At 40.6% G+C, this 15774-nt stretch overlaps 1 protein-coding gene across 21 annotated transcripts in view; it reads left to right on the forward strand.

The window, feature by feature from the left end:
- The window catches only part of NRXN1 (neurexin 1), a 1236536-nt gene that overhangs the window by 477077 nt on the left and 743685 nt on the right, over positions 1 to 15774 (forward strand). For 13 of the 21 annotated variants that reach the window (XR_007515513.1, XM_049870248.1, XM_049870249.1 and 10 more), the window contains 3 exons: positions 130 to 431; positions 2506 to 2550; positions 3567 to 3728. Coding sequence is in view for 20 of the 21 variants with exons in the window: in XM_049870248.1 (XP_049726205.1) it covers positions 130 to 431; positions 2506 to 2550; positions 3567 to 3728 (509 nt within the window). In the remaining variant the exon portion in view is untranslated. The remainder of the gene's footprint in view (positions 1 to 129; positions 432 to 2505; positions 2551 to 3566; positions 3729 to 15774) is intronic. The other 8 variants (XM_049870255.1, XM_049870257.1, XM_049870259.1 and 5 more) reach the window with 2 other exon arrangements.

A 15774-nucleotide genomic window follows, 5' to 3' on the forward strand; every position in this document is an offset into this window, starting at 1 on the left:
CCTTGTCATGAATGTTAATTAAGCAAAGAGCTAATTTGGGGCTGATTAGTTATTGTTTCTGTTAAGATCTGCCAATTTACATAGTATACACGTCTTTACTTACACACATATTTATCTGTTTCCCTCTAGGAAAAGAAGAATATATTGCTACTTTCAAGGGATCTGAATACTTCTGCTACGACTTGTCTCAAAACCCCATTCAAAGCAGCAGTGATGAAATAACTCTATCCTTTAAAACCCTTCAGAGGAATGGACTGATGCTTCACACTGGGAAATCAGCTGATTATGTCAATCTTGCCCTGAAAAATGGAGCTGTCTCTCTGGTCATTAATTTGGGATCAGGGGCCTTTGAAGCACTAGTGGAGCCTGTGAATGGAAAGTTTAATGATAATGCCTGGCATGATGTGAAAGTCACCAGGAATCTGCGTCAGGTAACAGCGCAGTGGATAAGAGAGTAACTGGTTTTGTTTCTCGCTACAGCTGTGTGTCTGGTACTTGAGAACCCTAACAACATGATATACGGCTCCTCAGAGTCACTTTCAAATTAGCTTTTCTTCTGAGATGAATCTTCCTGCCATACTTGAGCAGGGGCATATCTAGAAAGTTCTGGGGGCCCAACAGCTATTTTGATACAGAGACATATGACAGTTTCCCAGAGGGCTGCAAGAATATCCCTATGACCTGCCCTTCCTGTGATGTGTGTGATTTTGTCGTGTTTTTGGTTTTTTTGTCTGTTTGTTTGATTTTAAAAGTGTAGTTTCATGGTGATCATTTGGAAGCATGCACATTGGGGTCATTAAATCACAGTTCCTTTTTTGTAATCAAAGAAACAGTGTGTCTGTGGTTTGGGATTGTATCAATCCCTACTCTCTCCCCATCTCCATGCCCCAAAACGGGGACAAGAAAAGTCCCTGAGAGGGGAAAATGACTTTGGGGGTTTCCATATCTCCTAAAGAGTCTGTTTATGAAGATATTTTTATTTTTAGCATAGATGCTTGAAGTTGAACCCCAAATGACACTGTATAGGCCAGTTCGTTTTCTGGCACCAGTTTCTAATTGTCTGTATTTTTTTAAACTTCTTGCAAGGGGCACTATATACTAGCAAAACAGAAACTCTTTAGTAAATCCATGGACCCACGTATACTGTATGTTTTTAACTGAGGTGTACTCTTACAGTATATATACAGATGAAAGTGAAAAAACAATTGTCCTATATAAGGAACACTCTAAGTTTTGGTTATCATTTGAAATTTTATGATATTTACAATGTATCATTTTGTTAAGTGTTGACAGTGACTAATTATTCTGCCATACATGCTGATCTCAAACTAATATCCTTAACGTATTTGTCGTTTCTCTGAACAGTTGCAGCATGACCGGAATGGCTCTGGCTTTCCATTACTAAAACAGCCCTCTCTTACTGAGCTGTTACCTGTCTAACCTGTTCTTTCCTGCTTCTGAAAAGCTTTAACTATCCTAGCTAGAGAAGCTTGAGGAATGCAGACTCAGCCTAGCTAAGGCAGACCAGAAAAACAAGGATCCTTGAGAACCCCAAAGACCTTCCAGATGCCTTCTTGACACGGGAGGGATCCCACATGCTTCACAACTGCCTTGGGAGATGGTCGCCCACCGTCAGTGTAGCTGTAGCCCACGAGTTTCTCATTAAGTCTGTCTCTTTGGTTTTCCATTTATTTTATTTTATTTTTTCCTCTCAGATACTCACCAAGAGACCGAAGGCTCACTGAGAGAAGCACAGAAGGAAGGGTGGGGCTTGGGGAGCCCACTTTCTAGATTTGCCTTTGCTCAGGTTACAAACTAAACTGCGAATTGGTAGCTTAAAGGAAACTGTAGTTGTACAGGTGGGGTGCATGTGTGGCAGGACAGATTAAAAAGAAATCCATTCTACTCATTCTATGTGTCAGGATCTTTGCTTTGTCTCATTGCAGTAAACTGTGACCTTAAAGTCCATCAATATGACCGAAGAAAGTTTTGGAGTTGAGGAGGAGTCCTTGTATGCTGTAAAATTGAGTAGTAGGGCAATGACAACCAATTCCTACTAATTTGCTGGGGCTGGGGTGGGCCAGGGTTGGGGAGGGATCAATTGCGGGCTTAGGGCAGCAGTGGTCAGCTGATGAGCTTTAGGCCTCTGAATCCCTTTTAGACTTTTTACATGTCTGTCAGATGTACTCAGGAAGACAAAGGGAACGTTGCCATATGTCTGATTCTGTCTCGTAGCAAGTTACGAACAATAATGGCAGGAAAAATATTACCTCTGTGGGAGGCCTATTTGTTAGTCTGCTTTTTTCTTGTAAAATTTTTTTGCCCTTTTTCTATGTTACTAACATGCTTAATAACTAACATGTCATTCATGGAATGTTTCATTCTACTAACCGTTACCTGAATCAAAAAATGTACTAACATGGTAGAGACCATCATATTTTTTAAGTAACGATCGTTATTCTGTTCACAGTTTTTAATTTCCTTTCTCCCCCCTTCTCCACAAAGCACTCAGGCATTGGACACGCTATGGTAAACAAACTACATTGTTCGGTAGATATCATTCTAATTGTTTCTTATTTTGGGTTTGCCGTGTGTTTTCTTTCTTTCTTTTAACTGTAGACATCATTAACAAAAGAGGAACTGCGGTTGGTACTCTTCTGCTTACTTTGACCTCCTTCTTTTCATCTGTTGTTGACCTTCTTATTTTTTACCTGTTCCTGTCAACTTCTGTTTTCCAACTCACCTGTAGGGGCATCGTTAACGTTTCGAACGTTTTGCATCCAGCTGTGGTTAACACGGGATAAGACAAAATGGCGGCTGGCCTGAGTGACCGCAGGCGCAGCCAGTCTCTAACCATTCATGATGCATGGCATGGAAACTTGATTTGGGAATGATGGAGATGCCACACCCACTCATCTTTACGTCATCACCAAGCAGTTGTTTTTTCCTTTGGTTCTCCCTGTTTCCTTTCCTTTCCTTTCTGAACTGTACTGTCCCTCCTGCATGTGCACACCAACGTGGGCCGCTTCTCCTGGTTGTTTTGCCTCCCCTCCCCCTTTGGCATGGGCCTAGGCACTTGCATGCTGAACAACTGCTGCTCAATAGTGCAAACAGTGACGTTGCTGGAAATAGCTTGCGCCTTTTATGTTAACAAGGTGCACGTTGTGATCAGTTAATACCAGACAACTAAACTTTACTAATATGTACACCAGCAAAACTAACCTAGGAAGCATTTTACTAACACCATTTTTGTGTCTGCTAAGTAACTTTTGAGTTGCAGTAGGGATGACGTTAACACTAGTTCAATAATCAAGTTAACTCTCTAATAGCTTAGATCTCTTAGGGCTAGCTGAATAGAATCCAAGAATAAACCTCAAACAGACATGAAAATGGGTTCCACCATAGGTCTAAAAATAAAAACCAAACAAACAGAAAAAAAAAAAAAAGAAAAGAAAAAAGCCAAACAAAAAATATATAACAAAACAAAACACAAAACAGGCATATCCCAGGATTACAGTATCTAGGTCTGAGTATAGCGTGTCCTTTCCCTGTGCTTTGTTATCTAGGTGACAATATCAGTGGATGGGATTCTTACCACAACGGGCTACACACAAGAAGATTATACCATGCTGGGGTCTGATGACTTTTTCTATGTTGGAGGCAGTCCCAGCACAGCCGACCTTCCAGGGTCACCAGTCAGTAACAACTTTATGGGCTGTCTCAAAGAGGTAAATATCACTGTTACCAGAACCAGTCTTAACTCATAATCTCACCATTTCAGATCCGGACTGAATGTGCCTTTGCTGAAGACCTGATGTTTCCAGAATCAAATGACGCAACCTTAAATTCAGTGTGCTGCTGTTGTTTATATAGGATTTGATATGGGGGAGGAGGGCAGCTTAAAGAAAATTCTGAGGGGGTTAAGTCTCTCTTTTTTAGTAGTTGGTATGTAATAATTGAGATTTTAAATGGGCAGTTGTGCATTAGCCAACATGCTAATTAAACAAAAACATGCTAGTTAAACAAAAAGAGACATTGGGTCTGAAGTTAAGCTATGTATCCTATTTGTTTCTACGCGAATGCCTTAGGTGTTATGTACGCAGGTGTTATATATGGTGGTGACTTTTTTTGAGAATTGCAGGTAAAAGGAAAATAAAAAACTAAGCAATAAGAGAAAGACTACATTTAAAAAGTGGGTCTTGTAAAACGACACAATTTCGTTCACGTTCTAAACATTTCTGAAGGAAGTAAAGCTGTTTCATTGGTCTGGTGAGTTCACTTAATATCCACCTGAGCAAAAACTCTCAGGCTAAAAAAAAAAAACTAAAAGATACCAACAATTTCAGCCTTGTTTCCATCTGTCATTGTTTGATGCAATTTTCAGTAGAGTTGGAGCTTGATGGGGTGTGGGGAGAGAAGATTTAGGAGCCCCTGAACTTCAACTTGCATGACTATTGTTCCAGAAAGGCTGCCAGTTTTCTTTTAAGCATAAGCCAGTTTCTTCTGGCTACTAGAAACAGGTTTCTCTTACATTGTATGGCTGCTACTTAATGATACGGACTCCTAAAACATAAAGTTTTATTTACTATTATTTGTAGGTGTTTTTAGCAAGCAGTGAAGCACTTTGATAAAAAAAAAAAAAAATTAACCATATATCCTTGATTCAGGTAAGCCTCAATGAAAAACAAACCCAGTAGCTTAGCTACATCACTGCTGAGTTATCCTTGGCTGTCTTTTATTTACATGAAAATACTGGATGTTGAATTGCCCAGTAGGTGGCTGTATATATAACAGTCTTAAGGCGGATTCAATATGCTATAGTTTCAGCAGATACAAGGGTGTGCAGGTCTGAAAGGCTGAATCTACCCATACCCAGGTTGATTGTCCCTCAAAGAGGAGCCTCTACTCTTTACAAATAGGTGGTATGACACAGGACTGTGTTGAGCTGTGTGAAGGATAATAATAATAGTTATTGTTACATAATCATTATCACTGTGATGATGGTGATGATAGTACTAACACGTTCAGAGCTCTTATTTTGTGCCTGGTGCTATCCTAAGAGCTTTACATGGATTCCCATATGAACAATTCCAAATATAAGAATCAGCACAAATCAATTCCTATGAGGCAGAGGTCATATATATCCCAGATTTCCAAATTCTCCAAGCTCCTGTACCACTCCATCTCTGACACTGGCCACTCCCTCTCGCCTCAGCATTCCTTATGTCCTGTTCGGGTTCAGCAATTTGCTGCAAAGTCTCACAGGACTCATGAGCCGTACGTACAGTGAAGTGGTTTATTAGAGAAGTAACAGGGTACAAATCGGGATCGGGATCAGGGTCAACAGGCTACAACTCAAGATGAGTATCAGGGAGCATGTAGGCAAAGACCAGAAGGATCCCCTGAAGTGGACAGCACACTCCTCCCTTTTCTTCAGCCAAGTGGCTGGCTAGTGGGTTCGAACTGCCAATCTTTTGGTCAGGAGCTGAGCTCTTAACTACTGCGCCACCAGGGCTCCCAATCATTCTCTTTGTTGTGTTTTACCTATAGCAACTTAATCCTGAGACAGACTGGGAAAAGGAATGGGAATAGAAGGATCTCCAATACAGACTGGAGTCCAGGTGAAGAGGCTTTTCTGGACACTGAGTTCAGATGACCCGCATGGTCTTCTGACAGTGCAGCATGGATGATAATGACCTTTAATGTGGACGAAGCTGCAATTCATTGCCTTAATCTGAAATTCCAGTTGTAATAATCTGGAAACAGTGTCTTTGTGAGTTGATATACCTTAGGATTAATCACTTTTCAATATTAATCTCTTTTTATATTGGTCTGTCAACCACAAAATTTAGCAGAATCACAATAGCAAAAGCAAACCAGGTGAAAAAATAAGTTAGGTGGGCTTCCAAGTTAAATGTCTTTGGTAGCTTCTGAGTTCACACAACGATGACTCTCTCACGTTATTCCCTCTGTGGGTTTTGGATACGCTATTGGACACTTCCCATTTTTCTTATGTGTTTTAGCAATCCCTGCCAGTTTTTTCTTGGCTTGTGCAATTTCTCTCACTTTATGTCCTCCTGGCGTATTAGAGGGGGAAAGAAGACTGGCAGAATTTGTCTATATATCAAAACATACTTCAGTCAGAGGGTTTTTTGAGAATTCATAGTTTTCATCCATGTCTGAATTATTACTTGTTTAGAATGCTCTGCTCTTCCTACTTTTGAAATAAAATAGTGACCAAGTATCACAGATTTTGAGTTAAATCACCTTGTTTCAGATAGGTTAGTTTAACAGAGTTACTGAAGACAGGAACACACTCAAGATCATTAGTACTGCCTCTCTCTCAGCAGTAAGCCTGTGTGGATTCCCTGGACTCTGGCTTGGACTTCCTAGCATGTGGAAATCACACATTGCATATGTAAATACTTAATTGTGGTTTCATTATTTTTGACTCATACAATTTTTATTTTCAACCTAGTATGTAATCACTCTCAGGATGACCAATCCTGAACGGGTTGGGGGGTAGGGATCCTAATAATATGTTGTGGAAAAAAAAAATGTGGAGTGTTAGAATAGGAAGGGAGTCCCAGGGTGTTGCAAAGAGTTTACTGATTGGGCTAAACAAAAGGTTGGAGGTTCAAGTGCAACTAGGGGTGCCTCAGGAGAAAGGCCTGGAAATCTACTTCCAAGAAATCAGCCATTGAAAACCCCACGGGACACAGTTCTATTCTGACACACATGGGTCACCATGAGTTAATGGCATTTTTTTTTTTTTTAGAACAGGAAGAATCATGGAAATCATTTTCCAAGTGATTGCAGATGGGAAACAGACCTAGAGAAGTTGCTTGACCCACACAAAAGCAATGAAGGTGTAAAGGCAGGACTAGAACATAGAACTCTCTCAGATAAAATATAATGTTTGAATGACCGGATATTTTATTAAAAAATAATGCTGCTCAAGTTACAAAAATAGAGGCAGCCTACTACTCTCACTAATTTACATCTTGATTCTTTAAAAAAAAAAAAATGAATTAAAAGAAAATTATTAGACTATGTTGAAATAATATAAGTTTAAGTCCTTTTTTATCTCACACAATATCTATTTGGAATGAAACTTGGCTTGTGCATAGAGCAACTAACACTCAATAAGAAAGTCACTCCCCCCCCCCCTTTTTTTTAGTGACTATCGATTTTCAAAATAAAATAAAATTAGTTAAAAATAGTCAGGCAAAAACTAACTTAATAAAAACTTTGTTTAAAATGAGAAGAAACTTTGAATAGCCATAGATATAGAGAGATCCAAGTCCTTTTTCAAAAATTATTTATATTTTCATCATAAATTAATCAAAAAAACTTTGAAGAAATGTTTGTGCTTACTGAACATGGCTTTCCAGGATGTCAGTTGAGAAAAGATAAAGGAAAATTGTAAGTAATGAGATAGCATTATATGCAGCCCACACGTATGAAATTCCTGGAGGATATGAGGTCTTTAAAAATATGTGTTTTTAAAGTCTAATTTTTACAAAAGCAATATGATTTGTGGTTTGGCAGTAACACTTGTTTTTACTCTTTGCATTTTTGATAACTTTGAATAAAAGCAGAAATATATTTTGCTTAAGAAGTTTTGATCCTTTAATTTTTCTAAAAAGCAGTTTTTAAGTGACTACTACAACAAGAGAGAGAGTTAGGGGTCTTCTTGTTGTTGTTTGTTGCCCTCAAGTTGACTTCAACTCAAGGCAATCCCGTGTATACAGAGTAGAATTGTGCTACACAAGGTTTTTGTTATGGGTTGAATTGTGTCCCCCAAAATTATTGTGTTTCAAATCCTAACCTCTATGCCTGTGCTTATAATCCCATTTAAGATTGGGTTGTCTTAGTTATGTTAATGAGGCAAGATTAGTGTAGGGCGTGTCTTAAATCAATCTCTTTTGAGATACAAAAGAGATTAACCTTTTCATGCCCCGTGGTGGTATATATAGGGACTGTGAACTTTTTCAGCTTCTGGGGTTTATTGAGAAGCTGTTTGTTGTACCACTAACAATGCATGCTGCCTCAAGGCAGGGGTCTTTATGACTGTTTGAAATGAAAGAGATGGGCATTGCCACAAATTCCTGTTTTTGCAGGGCATTGTATGTGGTGTCTGAATTTTTGGTAGGAAAAATAGAAATTTTGAAAATTTTTGTTACACATGTGTACCAATAGATCCCTGTGAGGGCTCTGGGGTATAATTATTGCCACTTCATATGTACCACTAAAACAATTAGGGTAGGCTTGTGGGAAGGGGCAAGAAAAAAAAATTCATACCAAAAAATGAAACAAAAAAAGCAAACCCATTGTGGTTGAGTTGATTCTGATGCATAGCAAGCCTATAGGACAGGGTAAAACTTCCCCATAGGGTTTCCAAGGAGCAGCTTGTGGATATGAACTGCTGACCTTTTGGTTAGCAGCCAAGCTCTTAACCACTGCGCCACCACACACATTCAGTGATTTAGTATGCTTCCATTAATGAAAACACATGGTATCAACAAAAAATTCAAAGCAGAAAATAGTTGGATCAAATAAGAGGGTTACACAATAAATAAAAGGGTTAAGCAATAAATAAAAGGGTTAAGCAAGTGAGCAGAGGAGAGATGGGAGAAGAGAGATGCCAACCCACCTGAAGATCATCCAGGAGCAGAAGCTCAAAAGAGGAAAGAACTTTCCTCCAGAGCCAACAGAGAGAGAATGCCTTCCCCTAGAGCCACCGTTTATGTTGGTGAAAAAATGAATTTGCAATGAAGAAATTGTTGGTCTTCCAAAATTCTGTCATGTGATCTCTGACATCATTTCTATCACCAAGGCCATATTTTCCAAGTAAAATGAAATTCTTGACGACTTATTTCTGTTATAGCAGCACTATATAACTAAGGCAGAATTTCATACTGGAAGAGTGGGGTGCTGCTCTAACAGATACCTAAAGTGTGGAAGTGGTTTTGGAATTGGGTAATGGGTAGAGGCTGGAAGAGTTTTAAGGTGCCTAATATTAGAGCCTGGATTGCCTTGAAGAGACCATTGGTAGAATTATGAACATCAAAGGCAATTCTGGTGAGGGCTCAGAAGGAAGTGAGGAGAACTCTAGAGAAAGTCTCTCTTGTCTTAGAGAATACATATGGCAACAGAATCTTGTTAGAAATGTGGATCTTAAATGTGCTTCTGGTGAGGTTTTAAAAGGAAATGATGAATATGTGATTGGATAGTGGAAGAAGGGAGATGCTTTTTATGCAGTGGCAAAGAACTTGTCTGAATTATGTTCAAATATTTGGTGGAAGGCAGAATTTGTAAGTGATGAACTTGGATCTTAAATGGGCCATGTGATTTCTCCTTGCTGCTTATAGCAAAATGCCAGAGGAGAGAGATGGACTTAAAAATGAGCTGTGCAAAATGAAAAGAAAACTTAAAGATTTGGAAAATGCTGTTGTACAAACTAAGGACACTTGTCCTAGAATTTTCACCAAGGACACGGCTATAGAAACTTTTGTTAAAAGAATAAGCTTGTAACTGATGGATCTAACCAACTACCACAGCAGAAAACCCATTAGTTTAGTCTGAAGGGAACAGAAAAGGAATGAAAGGGGAGAACGCTGTCTGCCTTTTGGAATTCTACAGGCAGGAAACAGGCCAAAGGAGCAACATCTGTTGTCTTCCAAGAAAAGGAAAGAACCATCCCTGGAGCAGCTTGGAGATCAGCAGAACTGTTGGAAGGAACATGGGAAGCAGAGCTGCCTCAGTTTCAAAGGGGGGGCCGTGGCCTCTGGGGTTTCGAAGGGAGGGGCCATAGTCTCCTGGATCTCAGAGGGTGGGGCTGCCCACATTTCAAAGAGTCTGATCTTCACCAACTCAGTTCCAGAGTGTGGGGCTGCAGTTAAGGTGTGCCAGGGGGATGAGGCCACCCCCAAAGCACAGGGGGTGGGGCTGCCATGCCCAAGGGGCAGAAGAATGGAGCCTACCAGGGCCAAGGGAGTGGGTCGCCACTCAGATGGACTAGGAAAACGGGCCTGCCCAAAGCCGAGGGAGTAATGTTGCCATCCCAGTGGGCCTGGATGGCAAAGCTGAAATCCAGGACTGAGGGGCCTCCACCCAGAATCCAGATGGCATGGCCAATACCAGAGTCTGAAGGGCAGGGCCATTGCCCAGATGGTCTCAGAGAACAGAAGATTATTTTCAAGACTCGAAAGCTAATATAAATCATTCTGTTGAGTTTTGGACTTGCTCAATGCCAATTATCCCTTCTTTCCCTCCAGTTTCTCCCATTTGTTATAGAAATGCCTACTTTATGCCTGTTTCGCCGTTCTACTTTGGAAACAGGTAAACTGTAATCTAAATTTCACAGGTTCACAGGTGAAAAGGAATTTTGCCATAGGATGGAATATACCTAAAGTTTCACTCATTTTTTATTTGGACAATTCAGAAGATGAGATTTTGGACTTGGAGTGGATTTAAGGCTTGTGGGTGAATATATATTGCATGTGGCAAAGACATGAATTTTCGGGGGATCAAAGGGTAGAATGTTATGGGTTAAATTTTGTCTCTTAAAAAAAATATGTGTTTTACACCGTCGACTGCTCTGACAGGATCACAGAAGAGGGCCCAGAAAGACTGGGAGAAAAATGTGGAACAAGATTCAAATTCACAAAAAATGACCAGGCTTACTGGTCTGACAAGAGACTGGAGGAACCCCCGAGACTATGGCCACTGAACACCCTGCTACTCAGAACTGAAGTCACTGCCGAGGTCCACCTTTCAGCCAAAAATTAGACAGGCCTAGAAAACAAACAATAACACACAGAGGAAAGTGCTTCTAAGTGAAGTATATGAGACAAAATGGGCAACAGCTACCCAAAAGCAAAGACGAGAAGGCAGGAAGGGATAGGAAAACTAGACAACGGACAAGGGAACCTGGGGTGGAAAGGGGGAGAGTGCTGACACACTGTGGGGATTGCAGTCGATGTCACAAAACAATAAATTTGTGAACGAGAAATTAATTAGCACTGTAAACTTTTACCTAAATCACAATGAAATTAAAAATATAGATAGATATATGCTTTAAATCCTAACCTTTATGCCTGTGGTTATACTCCCATTTAGGATTGGGTTGTCTTTGTTACATAAATGAGGCAGGTTTAGTGTATGGTATATCTTGAGTCAATCTCTTTTGAGATATAAAAGAGATTGAACAAGTGAGCAGAGCAGAGATGCTGGAAGAGAGATGCCAAGCCACGTGAAGATCACCCAGGAGTGGAAGCTCAAAAGGACAAAGACCTTTCTCTGGAGCCAAAAGAGAAAGGCTTCCCATAGAGCCAACACCCTGAGTTTGGAATTCTAGCCTCCTAACCTGTGAGAGGAGCCCTGGTGGTTCAGTGGTTAAGAGTTTGGCTGTTAACCATAAGGTCAGCAGTTTGAATCCACCAGCTGCTCCTTGGAAACCCTGTGGAGTGGTTCTGCTTTGTCCTATAGAGTCACTATGAGTTGAAATCGACTCGATGGCAATGGGTTTGGTTTTGGTTTGGTTTAAAACCATGAGAAGATAAATTTCTGTTTATTAAAGCCACCCATGTGTGGTGTTTCTGTTATAGCAGCACTAGATAACGAAGACAGTTTTCAAGGCTGTGACCTTTTGGGAGCAGATTGCCAGGCCTAACTTCCGAGGTGCCTCTGGGTGGTTTCAAACCACAAACCTTTCAGCTTGTATTCAAGCTGCATAACCATTTGAGCCACTAAGAGGCTCCTTTAGGGGGTCCTATGGAAAAGGAAATCCTGTGGGGGTCTCTGGTCGATGTTTGGAGTCTACAGACGTGCTCATTCTCCTTAGACTACTCGGGAGTCATTTTTTTTCCTGTATAAAAAGAGTCATACTTGATTCCTAAGGTGCCCATTGGAAATTAAAAGAAAAAAATCTTCAAAGATAGATTAAAATTGCACGAATATGTGTTTCTATCCCAATGTTTGGCTGTGAGGGTCTCGTAGTAAGTGACCTACCAGGAGCCGTCATGCTGTCGCTCCCCTGTTCCTCTTCCCTCAGAACCTCCTCCTGCTAGTACACATTGCTTAGTCTCTTCGTGCCTCCCAAATGCTTGCAAGTGCCTGTATCCTTCCTGCAGGGTGAACGTTCTTTAACCTAGTTTGTTAGTAGGAAAATGAAACTGAAAAAGTAGGAAGGGATTGTGTATCCGATAAAACAACCCGGAGTCCTTTATTTGAAGTTTATTTTAAGGCTTATGTACCTACTGGAGGCTTCACAGTCAGTTATTGGAGTAGAGACCTTACCTGTGCATGGTAATTTAGAATGCTGCCACTAAAAATTACTTGGAATCCCCCTAAGGAAGGATTCTGGAAGGAAAAGAATAATAGTAATAATAAGTGAAATGCTAAGAGGAATTAAATCCCTACTGAAAATTTCATCAACCTAATTAGATCAGCTCAGCCTTTAATTACATTTAGAAACTTTCAACACTAAACATTTGGAAGCTGCCATGAGGTGGTTGAGGTTCAGAAAGTATCCTACCTTATGTAAGCATATCCCCCACTATGGGAGAGATGGTTAGTCCCTAAATGGAATCCACATAGCATCCTCTGTCATAAGAAGTGTCCACACTGTAATTTCCAGTGTGTCAGGGATCCACACAGGAAAACAAGAAAAAATATTTCCCTTGTTTGGGTACCCCAAAACCCATTGCCCTCGAGTTGATTCTGACTCATAACAACCCTGTTAGACAGGGTTTCCATGGAGCAGCTGGTGGATTTGAACTGCTGACCTTTTTTGGTTAGCAGCCATAGCTGTTAACTGCTGTACCTCCAGGGCTCTTAGGTACCCCAGGCTGCTTAATTTCTGTTTTTCTGTCTTGGACAATAGAGCGCTTTAGAAAACTGAAGACTTCTCAATTTCTCCCCTTCTGAGGTAGAACCTGCTCATCAAATGCAGACCCTCAAGTATTAGTGTATGGTATATCTGGTTCTCTTATTTCCCTCTTTGCTTAGGAAAGACCGGTATCCCTGTCATTTACATGTAAGAACAAAAATTCATGGCAAAATTTACATTTTAAATTGCTTTCCCAACTGTGAAATAAAATATGCTGTGACCTGTTGGAGAAATTTGACCTACTGGGAAATTTGGAGGGGAAGAAGATCTTCAATGACATCTGTGAAATCATGACACATGGAAGGAAGGAGGACTTCTTTAGCTGGCCCCCCAAACCTATTGCCATCAAGCTGATTCTCATTTATGGCGACCGCACGTATTACAGAGTAGAAATCGTCCATAGCGTTTTCCATGGTACCATGGGGTGGCCTCAAAGCACCACCCTTTAAATTGGCAGCTGATCACAAACTCCTTATGTCATCCAGGGACCTTCGTATGGGCCCCAACGTCGTGATTAAATACATTTGTCCCGTTTTACTTTCCTCCTGGCTCTCTTCCTTGTTGGGGCCATTATGATACCTAGAGATACTTTCTGCCGTTTTTTTCTCATTACATTGTCACGGTCTATATATTGGTAGGTAGCACTTTACAATTCACTTGCATTGACCTTTCCACTTGCCTCATTTATTCTTTTGGAAAGAGAATTGCTCTTTTTGCCTTCCCACTTCATCTTTTTCCTAGACATTTTCCATATGGATCACATATTACTCCTTATATTACTATGTAACTAGAGATAATAATACCTTGATTTTGTTTGATAATAAGTTCTTACTTGAAAAAACCATTTTAAGATGGCTTTTGCTAAGGACCCCAAGATTAATAGACAAGACAAAATTACAAAGGAATTCTTTAACTCAAAGATTCACATGTTGGTCTGGCTGAAACACAGCTGGTGCTCTACATTTGAAAAACCAACAGATTGTGGCTATAGGCTAGCTTCCATATGAAAAGTCTCCATGCTGAGTCAGACAGTCACACTGTGGTGGAGCGTTAGTTGTGCTGGAAAAGCTCAGGATGGCCAGGAGTTGACTCAGAAAACAGCCGTTTTCTTGTAATAACCACGATAGATTTCTAGGCTATCCCAGACTGCCTTAGCAAACTGTAGAGAGCATGCCCTAGGGATAAACATTCTCAAGCTGCTTTGGGCTGCCTTCCCAGAGGCACTGCTGGAAAGGAGGCAAATTGGCCTGCAGTATTTTGGGAAGAAGTTCAGCTCTAGAGAGAATAAATTTTCTCCACCTGATTCGAAGTAAGGAAGATGGCAATTTTGTTTTTAAAACTTTAACGAGAAAACAAAATGAAATTTATGGACGTGTCAAAGAATTTGACAAATTCTTGGTGCCATTAACCTGATTTATTTTAGGCCTGGCCTAATTGCTTTCAGATCTTGGAAATACTGACATGTATTTCACCTCTTCCGTTGCAATGAAGTATCAACGCTAAAATGCAAACAGAGGCCAGTTAACCTTTGCCTCCTTGCATTTTCAAGACAGCACTCTGTAGCTTCTTGTGAGGAATTCCCCTTTCCTTTTGCGAGTATTTTCTCTGAGATTGTACTCTGCTTTGTAACTGTCAGCACGTAAGACATCCTACTTATCTCTCTACGTATTTGCAAAATGTTTGCACACAAGTTATCTCATTTGGCCTACCTGCGAATCTGTGTGAGGTGATAGTAACAATAACGATGATATTTCCATTTTGTAGATGAGAGACTCTGAGGCCTTGGCACAACACCTGGCTGTGAGTTGTGAGATTAGACCCTGGTCTCACTTTTTCATCCCTGAGTTGAGGACTCCTGCTCCCACTCCAACACCCATTGCTGTCGAGTAGATTCCAACTCATAGTGACCCTACGGGACAGAGTAGAAGTGTCCCGTAGGGTTTCCAGGGCTGTAAATCTTTCCAGTAGCAGGTTACTATAACTTTCTCCTGCAGAGCAGCTGGTGGGACCCACCAACCTTTCAGTTAAGAGCTGAGTGCTTTAACCACTGTGTCACCAGAGCTTCTAGTGAGAAGTTAGCCATCATTATTATGTTGACAAGAGTATTCTTCCGCATAAATACAAGGCAGCTGTACTGGATTACTCTATCATTTACACACATGTACATACACACACACACAAAATAAAGCTACAATCATCCAAAAAACACACAACAAAACAAAACAAAAAACCCATTGCCATCCAGTTGGCTGCGACTCATGGCGACCCCATATGTTGCAGAGTAGAACTGCTCCGTAAGGTTTCCTTGGCTGTAATTTTTACAGAAGCAGGTGCCAGGCCCTTATCTCTCGGCCACTGCTGGATTTGGAGGTCAACCTTTACCTTAGTAGTTGAATGCAAACTGTTTACACCACTCAGGGCATTTCCTTGCCCAAGTGCCACCAAGGCTAAACCAGGCGAGGCAATAATATAACTTGTGATGCCTCGCCGTGCCTCTGATCATACTAGGCACAGTACATGAGGACATTAAAAGCCAGGGTTATACCTGGAGGGTTAAGGGAGTCAGTATATTCCAGGGCAGTAATAACAGTATATTAAGCCTTTCTGTTTCTCATATAAAGTCCGCAACATCCAGTGAGTTACTCAGCAGGCATACGTCTAGGGCGCCAGCAACAAGCTAAAAGTTTTAAAATAAATAAATAAATAAAACTTAGCTGAAAGATTTTGATATTAAGTATTGAAACATATCAGCAATGGAGTCATGGAGGGAAAACAAAAAATCTAAATTTTTGTGGACTTCCTTGCATTTTATCCTTAGTATTGCCATTCTGAACCCCGGGTGGTATAGTAGTTAAGAGCTTGGCTGCTAACCAAAAGGT

Source organism: Elephas maximus, chromosome 26 (genome assembly GCF_024166365.1).
Source record: "Elephas maximus indicus isolate mEleMax1 chromosome 26, mEleMax1 primary haplotype, whole genome shotgun sequence".
Taxonomy (NCBI): Eukaryota; Metazoa; Chordata; class Mammalia; order Proboscidea; family Elephantidae; genus Elephas; species Elephas maximus.